This window comes from Saccostrea echinata, unplaced genomic scaffold (assembly GCF_033153115.1).
Source record: "Saccostrea echinata isolate AGI-Se365-2 ecotype Australia unplaced genomic scaffold, CSIRO_AGI_Sech_v1 ptg000012l, whole genome shotgun sequence".
Classification (NCBI taxonomy): domain Eukaryota; kingdom Metazoa; phylum Mollusca; class Bivalvia; order Ostreida; family Ostreidae; genus Saccostrea; species Saccostrea echinata.
Genome location: NW_026889761.1, coordinates 2,420,546 through 2,439,197, shown reverse-complemented (window position 1 = coordinate 2,439,197; position 18,652 = coordinate 2,420,546). Strand labels below are relative to the sequence as shown.

Genomic DNA, 18,652 nt, shown 5'->3' with positions numbered 1-18,652 from the left:
TGACTACAACTGTATAAAAATGTATGATAAAATTTTATTATCACAAGAAATAAAGATTTGGTGGTCAAAATGGGAATATTTTTTCAGAATTTCAGTATGTGAATAAAATTAAAGGAAAAATCTTTTTTTTTTCTTTTTTTTGGGGGGTTTCTTTTAAAATTGATATGTAACCTGAACTGAGTCCATAGTAGAAAGGAATGAAATAGGGGTATGATATAAGGCAATTAAGTGAATTCCTCTGAGACTGTTACAGTTTTTGTATTGTAGGGAGGTGGGTGGGAGACTCCTTACTCTACAGTCCAATAGGGTGAGCATATTTACTTCTTTCTGGGACTTTGTCATCCTCACATTCAGCCATTTTCTTACACACATCACATCACTCAGATATTAGTTTTTTCTTAGACAAGGACATTAGTTGCACTGTTAGTTTGCATCTCCTTTCCATATTAGATCCTTGTAAATATAGTAAATTTTTTTTTCTAACAGTTTGTTAATTTTTTTTATTTTAGTTTGCTTTTCCTTTTCGTCTTTTTCTGTCTTGATTGACATTGGATTAACAACTTTCCAAATTCACAAGAAAAATCATTGCTTAATTTTAAAGTTTCTTTATCTGTCAGAGTGGTTTCATTAATACTTTTCTCTCATACTCTTTCTTACAATTATATGAAGTACAGTGCACATAATGAAAATAACTTTAAACTCAATTGAAAATTGTTATCAAATGATATGATCTGGCAAAGTTTTAGTAAAATGAATTTTCAAGTAATGCACATTGACAGGGAATGATATTACACATGAACCAAAAGTATACGTGTACATGTGTATTAGCATTTTGACTGTGTGAAGCTAGATGAACATTTTCTGTATTCTAGGTGACAGGGTTGATGGAATACCTGAGCACAGTGGCCTGTGAAGGACTCTCCACCATCAGACAAATTCTGGCCACTACTGATCGCATTCTACCCTCACAGACAGACAATCAAACCCTCATGGACTCCATCACAAAAGACCACACCCTCAGGTGCTCAGTGCTCGGTGACCGATTGGTTACCATGGTACCCTGTAAACAATCTCCTTCCTCGGCTAGTGTGAGGTCTTGGCTAGAGAAGAAAGAACTATACAGGCAACAGAAGATGAAGGAAAAGTCTGGGAAAAGTCAGAAAAGTGACTCCCTAGAAAAAGGAAAACAATACAGTGACTCCCAGGAGAATGGGAAATCAGTTGAATTTACTAAGATAGTGACACTTACCCCAGCTCAGCAGAGAGGGGGTGATTTAGGCATAAACATTACTGCAACACCGAAACAAAGATTTCTTACAAGAGAAGTTAGCTTTAATGAGACAACTGAAATATTTCATGTTGATGATGATAGTTTTTCCCCAGTAAAACAAAATGGTGAATCAAGTATGTGTTTAGAAAATACACAACCACCTTGTCAGGAGAGGGAATCAGATTCGGTGTTTAAATCCCATGACTCGGACGATGAGAATATAATCAGTCCATCCCCTCCTCAGCAGACAATCTCATTCAGAAGAAAAGAAAACATCATAAGCCCCTCTCCACCCAAAACAATGATAAGAAAAGAAGACATCATAAGCCCCTCCCCACCCAAAACAAAAATGATGAGAAAAGAAGACATCATAAGCCCCTCTCCACCCAAAACAATGATAAGATCAATCAGAAAGGATTCTCAACAGTTGGGAAAATCTCTGACATCCAGAATGAGACTTAGTCAAATGTCATCTGCAACAGTTGCAAAAAAGCAGTCATGTGATTTAGTACGGAGAAATCTGATTGGTTCATCACATAGCACTCCAGTTTCAGCACGTGATCAAAAATCCCTACTAGAAGGGATCAATGTGACTCCAATCTCTGGCAATGTAGACATAGAGGAGAAAGTGAAATTAAATATAGAGACTTCTGGAGTATTTCAGACCCCACGTCGAGTAACATTACCCAGGAAACAGTCCATAGAAAAAGGAGATCCCAGACGATCACTGATGTCCTCAGCTGAAATGAGGGTAAGGAGGATTTTCATTCCTTCATTTGTCCATTCTTTCAAAATGAAAATTTTATTATTAGTGTTGAAAATATACTAATTAAGTCTTGACCATACTAGAACTAGGTTAAATGGTGAATTGAGCAAACACCTGTTTATTACTTAAAAAGTCAAAACTTAAAAAAACTTGTTTACAGAAAGGACAAGGTATGGCAATGGCCGAATCTGGCCCCTTATATGATGTAAAAATCAGAACACAGTTAAAATTGTGATAGTTTGTGGTTTAGAACTTAGAATGATGCTTGTTTTATAACCAGCACTAATTTTGATTCAAAACTTACATGGAGGCCACTAGAGGGTGCAAAAGTAGGACATTTTCTCAAATTTCCTCAATTCTGATCGATTTTCGTAAAATTTGGGATGCTTTTCACTTCGGGAAACAGAGAGTACAAGCTTGCCTATCTGAGATTTTTATGTATAAGATGCATCTGATACTATTGTATGAAATATATAAATTTGGTAGATAGGCAAGCTTGTGCTCTATGTTTTCTGAAACAAAATGTGCTGTAAAATTGATGAAAATTTGCATAAAAATGAGAAAATTTGGAAATGGACATTTTTTGTGACCTTCCTGTGATCTCTGTGGATCCCATAACTTAGAACTAATACTCATTTTGTGGTAGGGGTGACAACAGGTTTCTATTGATAAACTGTTGCATCATTCTAAAAGACACCCCAAACCAGGGGCCAAAAAGGAGTTTTACCCTATCTTGTCCTTTGTTTATCTTAACCATATGGTAAAAGCAGAGAACGAATTATGTGCTACGAAGTTAAAAATTTAGAATTTCTGGGTCTTCCTCAGGAGATGGCAACCCCCACAAATTCTAAAGGAAATGTGTCTCAAATCGACGGCCCCACCCCGAAGAATTCATTTGGTTTCAAAGTCAGTCAGCACAATCTGCAGGATGCCAAGGCACTTCATGAGGTGAGTACTGAGTTTACAATAAATGAAAGAATTTTAACACGACTTTTATATCTTTATAGGTTTGGAATATTTGGCTCATACTGATGCAGTTTTACTTTAAATTAAATTGGAGCAGCAGAGAGTAAATGTAAACTAGTATACATAAGTTTCAGGTTCAGAGAGAGTAGAGAATTTTAATATTTTTGAAGTAATCTTAATTTGTACATGTTATTGTGGACAAGAATTCCAAGTTTCACATTGATTTGAATAATCTATTATATTTTATGGTGAGATTCTGAATTCCACGATTTGAATATTGTTTGGAAATATGGCTTTTTATGGCTGATAGTGCGTAATAAAAGGTCTGACATTAATGGATGCTGACTATATCCTATATTTCCTCAGGTACAGAACCTCACTGTGTTGAGTCTGGAGCTACATGCCGAGACACGACGGGACTTGATGCCTGACCCTGAAATCGACCCCATTGTCGCTGTCTTCTACAACATTCTTAATGATGTGTCCGCAGAGGACAAAAAATGTGACATCACAGGGGTCATACTTGTGGACAGGAAGTCCAAAGAAAGCCAGGAAGCCTTGAAAAACAAATCAACCACCACCCAACCCACATCTCCACAGCCATCCATGTCACATGACACAGGGTCAAAGGTCAGATCCTCCGATCAACCTTCAACCTCTTACCAGCGATCCCCCTCCCCACAACCCTCTACATCAAGTCACCCTGCTCCATCACAAAAAGGGAAGAGGTCAAGGTCACGAAGCCCCTCCCCCAGACCAGTTTGTAAGGTGCCTAAGGCATCTGATATAGAAGATACTGTGCTGCAGAAATCAGGCGTGAATGAAGACTTAGAAGTCACTTATGTGGAAAATGAGGAGGAACTGTTTCAAGAAATTCTCAAGCTGTTCTCCAAGTGAGAATTCAAGTTTCTTTTCACATTAATATAACTGTTTTAAAAAGTTGTTCTGTAGTGCTAAAGATCAATTATTGTGTAAGCTCTTACAAATTTTATAATCGATAGTATTTTTAGAAAATTATATTTGGAATCTATCATTACTGGAAGTGTAAATGTGCAAGTTCTTCCTAGTCTTGATATAAAAGAAGAATATGAATCAGCAATGGATGTAAAGTACATGTAAGTATACAAAAAGAATGATATAAATGAATTTTTTTATATTGTGACAGGTGGGACCCAGATATTCTGGTCGGGTTTGAGATTCAGAAGTTTTCTTGGGGTTACCTATTGCAGCGAGCTTCACATCTAAGTGTTAACCTGTGTGCCCAAATGTCTAGGATACCAGGTAATTATTAGATCAAATATCATCTGTTACCTTGAGTTCTAGAATTTTGAATGAATGAATGAATGAAATGTCAAATCTCCTTATGCTCAAAGCACCAGTATGCCTTGTATATAAAGAAGATCAATGTTATTTTATCATCAGCAGTAAGTGAAAACATTCATAAACTGATAGAAACAGCGGATTTGAATGTTTATACCTGCTATGTACTGTATGTATACTTATAAAAGCGGGCATCATATTTTAGCGGCTTTGGTGCGGACAACGATGCTCTAATTCATGAATACTGCTAAAAAAAATCATTAGTACAATATACAACGCGTTAGTGTGCAGCGCTAATTCATGAATGTGCCAACAACTCAATACCCAGTGATTGCACTAAATTTTCAATACACCAATTTACGTACACATACAGTATCTTGATTACAATCCTGAATTTATATCAGGCCACTTTGATATTGAATATGACATATAAAAGAATTTAAATTTTACAAAAGTGGAAATATTTTTTCTTAAGGCATATAAGAAAGTTAGCTATTAAATTTATGCATTAAAAAATTGATTTGTTTAGATGAGAAGAGGAAGAGTAGTTTTAAGGCTGAGAGCGATGAGTGGGGGGCGGACCACTCCTCTGAGATCCACCTCGCAGGACGTGTGATCCTTAATCTTTGGAGGATCCTAAGACATGAGGTTTGCATGTGGAATGTCATCCTCAATATATAAAATACACTGTAAAGCCTCTGATCTTGAGCTTCTTTCAGTAGAAATATACTGGAGTGGCTGGTTGAATTGGAAAGGGGGTAATTTCAAATATTTACTGTCAGACTGAGGATTTTGAAAGATTTATGAGTGCTGCTGATTCCTGAATACATGTATATGAATTTTTGCCCAGTTAATATGTAAACTCAGAGAAAAGCTTATATTTTATATTTCAGATTTTGACATTGCTGAAAAGTTGATTCTGCACAAGTTTACATTTCTTATACTTGATGTTCTGTGTATTGCAGGTGACCTTGAACATTTACACATTTGAGAATATAGCCCACCATGTTATTCACAAGAGAGTCCCTCATTACAGCTTTCAGACTCTCAATTCCTGGTTCAAACATAGAACTCACCTCTACAGGTAAATTCTAAAGATTTCAACCCTACTGAATTTGATACACTGCCTAATTTCAAGATACACTGTATAATTTCAGCATGTAAAACATGGAATATAGATTAAATTGTACTTTACCTTGACTAAATTGTATAGTCTATTAAGGAGCTACATACATGTAAATGATTATTTGAATTAAGCTGATTTTAAGAATTTCATTACCTATAAATATAAACTGTTGAATGCATTCCTAACAAGTGATTAGACAACTGTTTCCAGGATATACCTATGAGCAATATTTAGGATGAGTCATATAAGTATCGTTTTTCACTCCTTTGGTTTCTCCTGTAGGTGGCGCTTCATCAGGTACTACTTAATTCGAGTACAGAGTAACTTAAAAATCATAGACCAGCTGGACTTGATAGGAAGGACGAGTGAGTTTGCTAGAGTTTTTGGGATCGAGTTTTATCATGTTCTCTCCAGAGGCTCACAGGTTTGTTTGATAATGTTGTTAGTTTAATCAGTAGATAAAGGAATAGCCACACTGACATGTTAATCTGTTAGTGTAAACCATTCGCATTTTAATTTTCAGTATCGTGTGGAGTCTATGATGTTGAGGTTGGCCAAACCTATGAATTTTATTCCGGCCTCCCCCAGTGTTCAGCAGAGAGCCCGTATGAGGGCCCCTGAGTGTATCCCCCTGACCTTGGAGCCCGAGTCTCGGTTCTATGCTGACCCTGTGGTTGTCCTTGACTTCCAGTCCTTGTACCCCTCCATTATGATTGCCTACAACTACTGCTTCTCCACTTGTGTGGGGAGACTAGACTTCCTGGAGATAGCTCAGTAAGTAGCTAACTTTTACACAGTACTGTACTACAACTACAGTGTATCTGTAGAGAGACTGGATTTCCTGGAGACAGGTCAGAAGGTAGCTAACTTTTACACAGTACTGTACAGCAGACAAACTAGCTTTAATGTCCTCTGATATGATTTAACATTTGTGTTTATTTTTTGTTGTAGTGAGGGCCCAATAGAATTTGGATGCACTCATCTTAGAATCTCTCCTAAAACCCTTAATGTACGTTCGTTTGCCTTAACACTTTTTTTTTCATGAATGCATCTTCTGAAATACTTTATATGAGACCAAGTAAATGTTTCTGATTTAATTGTACGCTAATGACTCTTTCAGAGGATAAAGAATGATGTTACTGTGTCTCCCAATGGAGTGGTGTTTGTAAAGGAACACGTCAGAAAAGGAATCATCTCCAAGTAAGATCACCGGCCTGTAATGTTGTATCAGGGTCATACCTCCATTCACTTCCTGAAATATGACAAGGGATATAACTATTCCCTGTAATATTTTGTCAAGGGACATAACTTTTCAGCTATTTTAATTTTTGGTCATGGAACAAAGCATATTCTGTCCCGTAATTGTGTGATGAGGAACATAATGTAGATCTTTAGATCTTTAAGTAACCACATAATTCCCATGTCATACACACAAATTTTCTTTTTCTCATATCATTTTCTGAGAAAAGAAGTTATACTGTTAAGTTTCTGTGCTTTTTCTTTGGATAGAATGGTTGAAGAAATTCTGAACACTCGTATTATGGTTAAGAAATCGATGAAAGAACACAAAGATGATAAAGGCTTGTATCGCCTCCTTGATGCTCGACAAATGGGACTTAAACTTATCGCCAACGTTACTTACGGTTACACAGGGGCTAACTTCTCAGGGAGAATGCCATGTATTGAGGTAAATTACATTAAGTGTTTGAATGCATTGTGCATATTACATATCTGTGCATTAGTGAGTATGATTGGAAGTGAAGTTTATATGAATATAAATTGTACATAAATTGTAGCACACAGGTAAAGATAGAAATGGATAATTAAGTTGAAATAGAATTAGAATTCTCTTAATACAGTAGTAATAAAATGATTAAAATTGAAAGATGCTTTGTCATGGATGGTTTTTGTGTGGATATATATAAGTGCTTGTACTTCATGCCTGATGGAACTAAAATTCTGTAGCTTTTCTGGAGACAGACATTAAACAGTGAAAAACATTGTTTTCTCATGAAATTACAAAATTCATGTAAACATTGAATCTGTATTTATATACAAAGGTGGGAGACAGCATTGTAAGGAAGGCACGGGAGACCTTGGAACGAGCGATCAGACTGGTGGAGGATAGGCCGGAGTGGGGGGCAAGAGTTGTCTATGGTGATACAGACAGGTAATATCATATAACAGATGTAGACAGATAGATATCATATAACAGAGGTTGGGGAGAGGGAGGGAGGGGGGACACAAGTCCTCTACGGTGATACAGACAGGTAGATATCGTGTAACAAATGGGGGGGGGGGGGTGGGGGGGGGGGCAGTGATTCATTTTGAAAATGGTTATCATGGGTCCAAAGGACCCCTCTTAATGACAACAATGAGTCCCATGCCAAAATCAATGTGTCCAAATCCAAGGGTACTGTTTTTTTTTTTTTTTTTTTTTTTTTTTTGTTTTTGTTTTTTTTTTTCATTAGATATTACAGAGGAAATCCTGGTGAAATAAATATGAAAGGGTATTGCATAAAAGTGCACATGTTTTATTGAAGCTGTGAGTGGTTTATACTTTTACTATCAATTAGAAGTAAGAATACATGAAATAATATTGTCAACTGTGCACCTTGGTTCTATTTTTAGATCGTAAATACAATCTCGCACATTTATTATGGTATCAGTCATAAAATGCACAGAATCAGAATGAAGTAAAGAAAGTTTTTTTTTTTTTTTTTTTTTTTAAATGAAAAATTGTCAGAAAGAAAAATGATCAAATTTTATACTTCTTAACTTCTAAGGAAAATATTAAAATGATACAGGTCACAGCTTTACAAAGCTATATAGTATATAAATACGCTTCAGAAAAATTCCACAGTAGACATAATCGAACTATGCTATCTAACTTTCAAATATTTTCTGATAATTGCTTGTTATAACTACAATTTAACAGTGAATTGTAAAATCTGACCTGTTGTTGGCAATCTTATACCTGTTAAATTATAAATTTTATGCATCCATTGGGATGCACATTTATTGAAATAATGAGTCCTGAGCAAAATTTGTGCGTAATTTACGCAGGACGCAGACCAAAATGAATCACTGGGGGGGGGGGGGGGGGGGGGGGGATGAGTCATCTATTCATGTGTGTTTTATGAGATGGGAATGATGCATATTCCATACAGATATGGTGGAGGTTGTTTGTCATTATTTGGAAGAAAATATGGGTAATGCTCCAAATTCAAGATCAGACTTGACTGGTATAAAAATACATGCATGGTTAATCTTAAAGAGATTTACATCTATTAATTTACTGTATTCTTGCAGTTGTGATATTTTGTGAAGTTACATGTGCTTTGATTATTTTCCATGTGTTTCATTAACTTTAATTTCTGCGTTACAGTATGTTTATTGAGATGCATGTACTTTGATTATTTTCCATGTGTTTCATTAACTTTAATTTCTGTGTTACAGTATGTTTATTGAGATGAAGGGTAAGAGCAAAGAGGAAGCCTTTAACATCGGACATGAAATCTGTGACGCTGTGACAGCTATGAATCCAAAGCCAATCAAACTGAAGTTTGAAAAGGTACTAGTCATGTCAATCTGTTGCATTAAAACCTTTCAGTTTATTGAATGTTTGTCCCTGTGAAGTAAACATGTTTATAATTAACCTGCTTATGGCTAATATCAGCTTACAAAGAAATCATTTATTGTCATTAGGAGCATCAAAGTAATATTTATAAGCATGATAAGATGTACAGAAGTAATTCTGACTGACCCAAGCAATCTGCCATAACTCCTTTTTTTTTTAACTGAAGCTGAACCTTGTTTTGTTTGACCTTTATCAGTTTTACAGATCTACAATGTATATTCTGTGCCATCAAGTTTATTCCTTTGTCAGTTTTACAGATCTACAATGTCTATTCTCTACCATCAGGTTTATTCCTTTGTCAGTTTTACAGATCTACAATGTATATTCTGTGCCATCAAGTTTATTCCTTTGTCAGTGTTACAGATCTACAATGTCTATTCTCTACCATCAGGTTTATTCCTTTGTCAGTTTTACAGATCTACAATGTATATTCTGTGCCATCAGGTTTATTCCTTTGTCAGTTTTACAGATCTACAATGTATATTCTGTGCCATCAGGTTTATTCCTTTGTCAGTTTTACAGATCTACAATGTATATTCTGTGCCATTAGGTTTATTCCTTTGTCAGTTTTACAGATCTACAATGTATATTCTGTGCCATCAGGTTTATTCCTTTGTCAGTTTTACAGATCTACAATGTCTATTCTCTACCATCAGGTATATTATCCCTGTGTCTTACAAACTAAGAAGCGATATGTGGGTTACAGTTTTGAGACGGTGGACCAGAAAGAACCCGTGTTTGATGCCAAAGGGATAGAGACGGTCAGACGAGACTCGTGTGCAGCGGTATCCAAGGTAACATAGCGAGTATCAAATGGACATTCATGATTTTACTTACAAATTGATGATACCTGCTGAAGTTATAATTTAGTATATATATCATTTTATTTTAGATTCTGGAGCGTTCTATTAAGATTCTCTTTGGCTGTAAGGATGTATCTAAAGTAAAGGAGTATGTGTTACGTCAGTGTCAAAAATTCATGGAAGGAAAAGTTACCATGCAGGACTGTATATTTGCGAAGGAGTACCGAGGAATGAAGGGTTATAAGCCTGGAGCGTGTGTCCCTGCCCTGGAGATAGCAAAGTAAATCTGAAATCTCTCTATGATATAAAATTTACGAAGCAATTGTGTTAAATTTCAGATCCAGTGTTTTTTATGACTAGCATCTGCAAAAATATAATCATCAAATAGAAACTTTCAATTTATTTTTCTCCCTTTGACCCTATTGAGTTATAATAAAAGAAATGCAGTAATACATGTAATTTTCTAATAACATTTAAATATGTAATTTTATCTTTGTTTACATGAGATTTTGTTAATATTGAAGGAAGTTACTGAGGCATGACAGGCAAGCTGAGCCCCGTACTGGGGAGCGAGTTCCGTACGTGATTATTTACGGCAGTCCTGGACTTCCATTGATACAGTTGGTTCGGCAGCCACATGAGGTCCTAGCTGACCCGTCCCTGAGACTAAATGCCACATATTACATCACAAAACAGATACTGCCTCCACTAGATCGCCTCTTCTCCCTTCTGGGGGTGGACGTGTTCTCCTGGTACGATATCACTAACGTAAAATACTATAAACATTCAGTAATGTTAAATACTTTATACATACATATTAGCATGCTCAAAATTCAGTGTACTCTTCAACGTCACTTGATTAGCATAATCATGAATTAGCTCATATTCAGCCAAGCTTCTCTATGTATTTGTTTTTATCATATATTAGTATGCAGCTATTTTAATTTATAGCAGACGAGAATTGGTGCAAAAGATACTAAAATATTATCAAGGCTAAATATAAGTACATGTACATTTACAGTGCATAAACTGTTATTGTACATTGAAGTTAATAATTGATAGCCAAGAGTTTCAATCATTGATAGCACTATTAATGTAGGTTCTGTTTCTTTCTCTCTAGGTATAATGATATGCCAAAAGTTGTGCGAGTTGTGCCCTCTTCTCTCCTTGCGCCTGACCAGAAAAAAGGAACTATTTCTCAGTACTTCTCAGCCACCAATTGTCCGGTTTGTGACAGACAGACCAATCAGGCAATCTGTAACATCTGTATTAAGGATCCTCAGAATGTTTGTGTCACCCTCTGTGATAGGATCAGGAAATGGGAGAAGATTTACTCTGACCTGGTGAAGGTACATAGCTGTTTGATTCAAAGAATGATTTAAAGTGTATTAGTTATTGTAGGAAATTTTATATCCCAAACCTTCATAAAGTAGGATCCCTGTGTTCACATGTTTGGAAACCAAGACTTCATAGTCTGCTATGCTCTCCACAAACCCTTGACAGATTAAGCCACTAAAACTATAGTTGATCGACTTAAGTGACAAATTCCAGGTCATTCATTTGCTAGTTTATTAACTCAAGGCCATCTTGCAAACATTGCACAACTATGATCTGTTCTCTTGTTTTCAGATATATTAATGTATTTGTGTGGTTATGACAGCAAGGCAAAAGTTAAATGTATAATAATTTAGAAAAGGCTAGTATGGGAAGCAAATTTGGTCTTGTTGAGAATATGATTAATAAATAGGAAATTTTTTGATTAAAATTGATAAAATTCTAGAAAATATCTAATTTTCTTTGTAGGTGTGTAATACTTGTATGGGGGCTCAGGATGAGAATCAGCCATGCGTATCACTGGACTGTCCAATCATGTTCCGACGTGTTCTAGCCAAACAGGATGTGCAAAAAGGGACACAACTTCGGGACGTTGTCAACAAAGTATTGGATTTTTGATTTTGGCTACCACTTAAGTTACTTCATTGCATGAGACATAACTAATACTGGACTATTTACAGTAATACTGGACTTGTGTACTGTAAATAATGGACTATGTACAAAAATACTGAACTTATATACATGTACAGTAAATACTGGACTATTTCCAATAATACTGGACTTATTTACAGTAAATACTGGACTAGTACTGAACAAAAATACAATTCACTGGGCATATGTAGTATGAATATTGGAGTGCACAGTACATGGAATATAACTGGAGTAGTGTAAAACCAGATTAATGTACTGGATTAGTATAATTGGGCACTTTATACACGGCCAGTATCATTCTAATTTATAATTTACGGGATGGTTACAGTGAAATACTTGGCCAGTATAATTCTAATTTATGATTTACAGGATGGTTACAGTGAACATGGTGAAATACTTGGCCAGTATAATTGTAATTTATAATTTACTGAACGATTTACAGTGAATGTTTTGTATCTGTAAGGGTAAAAGTTGACTCATGAAAAAAAAAGTCCTGGAGAAATTTTACTTCATGAAAATACAGTATTTCCTGTTTAATGGACCAGGTGATGAGGAGCCCATCTTCTGTGCCTTAAGAATTTATGATGATAGATTAGCCTCCATATCACAGACCCACTCCCAGCTCTGTAATTACATCATATCACCATTTCTTCAACAGTAATGACTAACAATTGTTTCAGTATACTTATAAATCATCAGTGATTTTAAGTTTATTTCAGAATTGGTGGCATTCCAATATTTTTTTCAAATATTTTACCTTTGGCCATGGAAAATTGTGCCTCGTATTGTTTTAAAGATTTCAGAAAAAAAAATGCAATGATTTCACTGAAAATGTTAAAAAAATAATTACAATCTTAGACAAGTGAACAAGGAGTTTACATATCTTTTGGATTATGCACTAATCTTCTCTTTGCTCACCTTTTTCCAACATAGTGTTTTTTCCCCATCATTTAAAGCAGTTTGGGATGATGAAAAACTTTTCATTCAAGGTAGTGCTGTGAATTTCGGCATTTGGTGTATTTACTTGCTCAAGCCATCTGTGTACCATTTTGTTGCCATGGTTCTGGTCTCCATGACGATTGACTGTGATATTTATGCAGCTATTAACCTTGTATATATAGAAATTGTAGGTGCTTATTGTACAAACATGCTGATATGTAGCCATAGAGTCTATATTTGTGAATGATTATTTGTGCCCTTTCTTTAAGGAGACAGATTTATTAGTTTTAAAACTGGTATTTTTCTTTTTCTTCAAGATCTCAAATAAATACTATTATAAAATGCATGGAACTTTCATATAAATAAAAATTTGCTAAGTAGAATCCTCAGCATGATGTTTTATTTTTTCAAGTCTTTCTTATGTTTGTTAGTAATTTAAATATTAATGAAAGTGACTCTGTTTTGTTGCCTATTTCATATGTTTATAGACTTGTTATATAGTAGTTTGTTAGCTTTTGTTGTTTAAGAGATTTAAATGATTGACAATTGAGAATTATTGATGTGTTTAAACTGCTGTAATTTTAAAATTACTTCCCTTTGCAGAACTCTTCTTAGGAAAAAAAAGGTTGCATAGAGACAACTATTAAAATTTCTGAGCATGGTTTATAGACTTGTACACAGACAAAGCTAAATTCAGTGAAATGTTTTTGACAAAATGTTTATGTTAATATAAACTCCTGAAAAGGGGGACAGAAGGGGAGGATTATGTCCATTTTCTACCCCCTCCCCCAAACGGGTCCTCAGAAAATTTTCTTTTTTTTGCTACGCGGACTGACTTATTTTTATTTTAACTTTCATCATTTAAAGTCTACAAGGCCAAGTCTTGTCATAAGAGATATCGGATGCAAAAGAAACCTCTCGACCATAAATTAGAAAAAGTGACCAAAGATGGGATACTGTGAGTGAACTATTCCTAATGGAAGACTAGAAAAAAGGAAAAAGAAACAAATGTTTCATTTCCTGTTAGATAATTCCAAAAGAGTTCTAAGAAGGGAAGTAACTGTGAAAGTTCAATTTTGTATTGTGTAAATATGTAAAATTATGATTATGTATGTAGTATAGTTGATGTGAATATTTCAAAAACAGAATGCTGATTATAATTAAAATCATGATACTATGTTAGAGAATCAGGGATTGCTCAATGCTTTACGTGCAATGGTGTACAAAGTAGACAAGTTTTATTGCATTAGGTTTTATATGTTAAATGTCAGACTTACCAATGGAGAAAGAAATGTTGTCATCGAAGATAAAACACTGCCAATAAAAGTACTTAAAATACTTCTTAATGACTCTAGTTTTTTGAGGAGACAAAGTCATAGATTATTTTTTATTCAATGTTTGTTAAATACAGAGGAATTCCTAGATAACCAATCTGTATGTGGCATCAGAGTTTATATAGCAGTACCACTAGCAAAAATGGATTTTGTAAGATACAAAGGGTTTTGTAGATAACTTACTTGAAAGCAGCATCGGGGTTCATGTGACAGTACCACAGGACAAGGAGATTTTATATGATAGAGAGGAATTCCTAGATGACTTACTTGAATGCAGTGTCGGGCTTCATGTGACAGTACACATGTCAGGGAGATTTTCTATATGATACAGAGGAATTCCTAGATGACTTACTTGAATGCAGTGTCGGGGTTCATGTGACAGTACCACTTGTCAGGGAGATTTTATATGATAGAGAGGAATTCCTAGATGACTCAATTGAACACAGTGTCGGGGTTCATGTGACAGTACCACTTGTCAGTGAGATTTTCTATATGATAGAGAGAAATTTTTAGATGACTCACTTGAATGCAGCGTCGAGGTTTATGTGACAGTACCACTTGTCAGGGAGATTTTCTATATGATAGAGAGAAATTTCTAGATGACTCACTTGAATGCAGCGTCGAGGTTCATGTGACAGTACCACTTGTCAGGGAGATTTTCTATATGATAGAGAGAAATTTCTAGATGACTCACTTGAATGCAGCGTCAGGGTTCATGTGACAGTACCACTTGTCAGGGAGATTTTCTATATGATGGAGAGAAATTTCTAGATGACTCACTTGAATGCAGCGTCGGGGTTCATGTGACAGTACCACTTTTCAGGGAGATTTTCTATATGAAAGAGAGAAATTTTTAGATGACTCACTTGAATGCAGCGTCGAGGTTCATGTGACAGTACCACTTTTCAGGGAGATTTTCTATATGATAGAGAGAAATTTCTAGATGACTCACTTGAATGCAGCGTCGAGGTTCATGTGACAGTACCACTTGTCAGGGAGATTTTCTATATGATAGAGAGAAATTTCTAGATGACTCACTTGAATGCAGCGTCGAGGTTCATGTGACAGTACCACTTGTCAGGGAGATTTTCTATATGATAGAGAGAAATTTCTAGATGACTCACTTGAATGCAGCGTCGAGGTTCATGTGACAGTACCACTTGTCAGGGAGATTTTCTATATAATAGAGAGAAATTTCTAGATGACTCACTTGAATGCAGCGTCGAGGTTCATGTGACAGTATGTTAGAATGTTACTCAGCAAGCCACCACATTTGTCGGAAGATAATAATTCCAATTCATCTCGTCCAATCCTTATAAATCAAATGTGCCAACTAAGGAATATGCCGTGAACATTAGAAATATAAAGTCCAGTCAGGCATTCAACCATATTTTAAGTTGGTCTGCACCCTGCATTTCCTACAAATATACCCCAAATATTGCTTATTTTCTCTTCAGTTACAAACAAGATGTTATTGATAAACATTGGTGCCTCCGTTTGTCAGCTCATGGCAAAGGTTAAAGATTCTCAAATGTAAGCCAAACATCAAGGTTAAAGTCAAGAAATGAAAAATGCTGGTACCCAAAGGAAGATCTTGTCACAAGGAAAAACAAGATGTGTTTGTGAAACACTGATGCCCCCGTAAGGCAACTTATAGCAAAGGTTAAGCTTTCTAAAATGCAAATCAAATATGTTGGTACCCAAAGTAAGGCCTTGTCTTGAGGAATAAACCTGTGAAATATGAAATCCCTAGCAGCAACAATTGAATAGATATGGAAAAAGTTAAAGTTTTTTCAAAAGTATGTCAAACATCAAGGTCAAAGTCAAATGGCCAAAAATTAATTGTACCCAAGGAAAGGCCTTCTCCCAAGAAAAAAGCCGAAGCACCAATCGTTCAAAAATTATGACCAAGGTTTAAGTTTTCCAAAAGTAGGTCAAACTCCAAGATCAAAGGGTCAAAATTGTTGGTACCTAAAGAAAAGTCTTGTTACAAGGATTACATATGTGAAGTATGAAAGTCCAATACATTCCCATATATTCCCATAAAACTGATACCCCTAATTTGATTCCACCTTACCAACAGTGGCCTTGGATTAAAAAAGAAAATGAATCTACTCTAGGGAAGCTTTTACGTCAATATCATTGAACATGACCTGTTGTTCTTAATAAGATTTTAATACATTTTCCAAATACAAACTCATGTAACAGTTGATTCCTTATTGTGACCTCGCCCTATCTCGGGGCCATGATTTGAGCAATTTTATATTTACATATACTTTGTGTCAGAAATTTTTATCTTTTCTGACCCCATGGTTCTTTAGAAGATTTTTTAAATGATTCCATCAAAATTTCATTATTATTTACATGTATAATTATCAATTTTCGGGTTTGGATCTTCCTTTCACAAAATGAAGCTTAATTTGTGGTCATCCAGAAGAATCTAAACCGTGTCAATTTGAATAATCAAGGTATTTTCTAATGTATATGTATAAACATGTAGATCTATACAAACTATACGTGCACGTAGAGCATCACATCTTCAAAATATGTTTAATTACGGACGATCTCTCTTTCCAAACACCAAAGATCAGCCATATTTTGAACATGATGCACCATTTGGTAATTTGTCGTGGGATTTACACCACATCTCATTACGTACAAAAACTACATCTAGGGCATGCCCATCTTTAAAATTACCATCGTTCGATAGCTGGGAATGTTCATTGTAACCACCGATATCTTGGAAATATTTTCTTAATGCATTTAGATTTTCTAACGACTTATCCACAACCACTCTTCGGCCGTCCCAGACTCTGTATTCAATCGTCCACACGTCTACTATAAAACGCTTTGATTTGAGTCCACCCTTAAGCGATTCCAGTATCGCCAACTCCGCGCCTTCAACATCCAGTGAATAGAAATCAATATGGGAGATTTTAATTGTATTCAACGCTTCTTCCAAACTAAAACAGGGAACAACTACTTTATTTTGTTTGTTCAACATCTTGATATGATGTTGGTCAATGTGTTGTTCAACTCCACCCACGGTATCCCCTTTAATGAATGAGACCTTTTTCTGTGTATTAGATAGACATGCACACATTCTCCAGGAATGGCGTCTGATCTGATCTATTCTTTGACAGAGATCTGGATTGGCTTCAATAAGAAGTCCCGTCCAGTTGTGTTTTCGTTCCAACCATAATGTATTGGATAAGAATTGTCCGTCGTGAGCGCCAATGTCAACGAAAAATCCTCCATCTTTTTTAACAATTTCATAAACAACTTGGTCTTGCTTGGCTTGTGAATACAACTGGTCTGCATTCTCTACTTTTCGGTAAGGATGAGGAGCTTTAAGATATTCGTTGATGTGGTAGACTTGCTCCTTTCCTGGGCAGTTTGTCCCGTTTGGGAAACTTTCTCTCGTTTTACACCACGTCGTAATACGAACAAACACTACATCAAGTGCATATCCATCTTTTTTATTACCATTTGTAGATAGTTGTGAATGTTCAAAATATCCCCCAATGTGTTTGAAATAGTCCCTTAAGTTTTTCAAATTCTTCTTTGATTTCTCAACCGCTATCTTTTGACCATCCCACACTCTATATTCAATGGCCCAAACATCAACTGTGAAGACACCTGACTTGAGTCCTGATTTCATGGATTCAAGGACAGGTATTTCTGCCCCTTTAATGTCTAGTGAATAAAAATCAATATGATAGACTCCTATAATGTTTAAAATCTGCTCCAAATTGAAGCAAGGTACAGTTATTTTGTTTTTCTGTTCTAACATTTTCATGTGATGCTGATCAATGTGGCTTGCAATGCCACCTACACCACCTCCTGTGATGAATGAGACGTCCCTTTGAGTACCTGATAAACAAGCACATAATCTCCATGCATTTCTTTTTAATTTATCTATTTTGTGACAGAGTTCAGGGTTTGCTTCTATCAGGAGACCAGTCCAACTGTGTCGTCTCTCTAGCCAAAGTGTGTTGGATAAAAACTGGCCATCGTGTGCACCAATGTCAACAAAGAATCCCCTTTCTTTGTGAAGAATTTCATAAACTACCTTATCCTCTTTCACTTGTGAATAGCGCCTATCCCTATTTTCTTTATTACTCAGCGTCCCTTGTGGGTGTAACAAATAATGTCTAGCTTGTGAGTTTGTCAATCCAGATTTCTGAACATATTTCTGTGACACTTTCAAAATGAAAACTCTGGTAGAGAATACCCACGTGAGTACTCCGATAAAAGTCAAGATAAGGCATCCTGTGCTTGATCGCCACTGTCTTTTCATTCTAAAAGAAAAATGAAAAAAGGTGAAGACAACGAACAGTGTTCGATCTTAAAAACATTTATAAACAATACAAATCTCCAAACAGGGCATAGAACACGGACCAATGGAAATCCTAGAGGTGGGATCAGGTGCCTAGGAGGAGTACGCATCCCCTGTAATACAGTATTCATTTGAGCAGCTTAAAGGCAACAGACAGTTTTCC

General features: G+C 35.7%; 2 protein-coding genes across 2 annotated transcripts in view; one reads left to right on the top strand and one right to left on the bottom strand.

The window, feature by feature from the left end:
- LOC133185675 (uncharacterized) overlaps window positions 1-14,162 on the top strand; it is a 36,337-nt gene extending 22,175 nt beyond the window's left edge. The window contains exons 17-35 of the mRNA XM_061320982.1: window positions 268-307; window positions 873-2,021; window positions 2,862-2,984; window positions 3,369-3,895; window positions 4,168-4,283; window positions 4,852-4,970; window positions 5,288-5,406; window positions 5,731-5,872; window positions 5,972-6,222; window positions 6,400-6,457; window positions 6,569-6,648; window positions 6,958-7,135; window positions 7,509-7,618; window positions 8,908-9,022; window positions 9,745-9,882; window positions 9,981-10,171; window positions 10,416-10,643; window positions 11,012-11,240; window positions 11,695-14,162. Of these exons, the coding sequence (XP_061176966.1) occupies window positions 268-307; window positions 873-2,021; window positions 2,862-2,984; window positions 3,369-3,895; window positions 4,168-4,283; window positions 4,852-4,970; window positions 5,288-5,406; window positions 5,731-5,872; window positions 5,972-6,222; window positions 6,400-6,457; window positions 6,569-6,648; window positions 6,958-7,135; window positions 7,509-7,618; window positions 8,908-9,022; window positions 9,745-9,882; window positions 9,981-10,171; window positions 10,416-10,643; window positions 11,012-11,240; window positions 11,695-11,844 (4,063 nt within the window). The 3' untranslated portion in view covers window positions 11,845-14,162. The remainder of the gene's footprint in view (window positions 1-267; window positions 308-872; window positions 2,022-2,861; window positions 2,985-3,368; window positions 3,896-4,167; window positions 4,284-4,851; window positions 4,971-5,287; window positions 5,407-5,730; window positions 5,873-5,971; window positions 6,223-6,399; window positions 6,458-6,568; window positions 6,649-6,957; window positions 7,136-7,508; window positions 7,619-8,907; window positions 9,023-9,744; window positions 9,883-9,980; window positions 10,172-10,415; window positions 10,644-11,011; window positions 11,241-11,694) is intronic.
- Window positions 14,163-16,737: 2,575 nt separating this feature from the next.
- On the bottom strand, window positions 16,738-18,450 carry LOC133185674 (uncharacterized). The gene has a single exon (XM_061320981.1). It carries the CDS (start codon window positions 18,448-18,450, stop codon window positions 16,738-16,740), a length of 1,713 nt encoding a protein of 570 aa, XP_061176965.1.
- Between the last annotated feature and the right edge of the window lie 202 nt (window positions 18,451-18,652).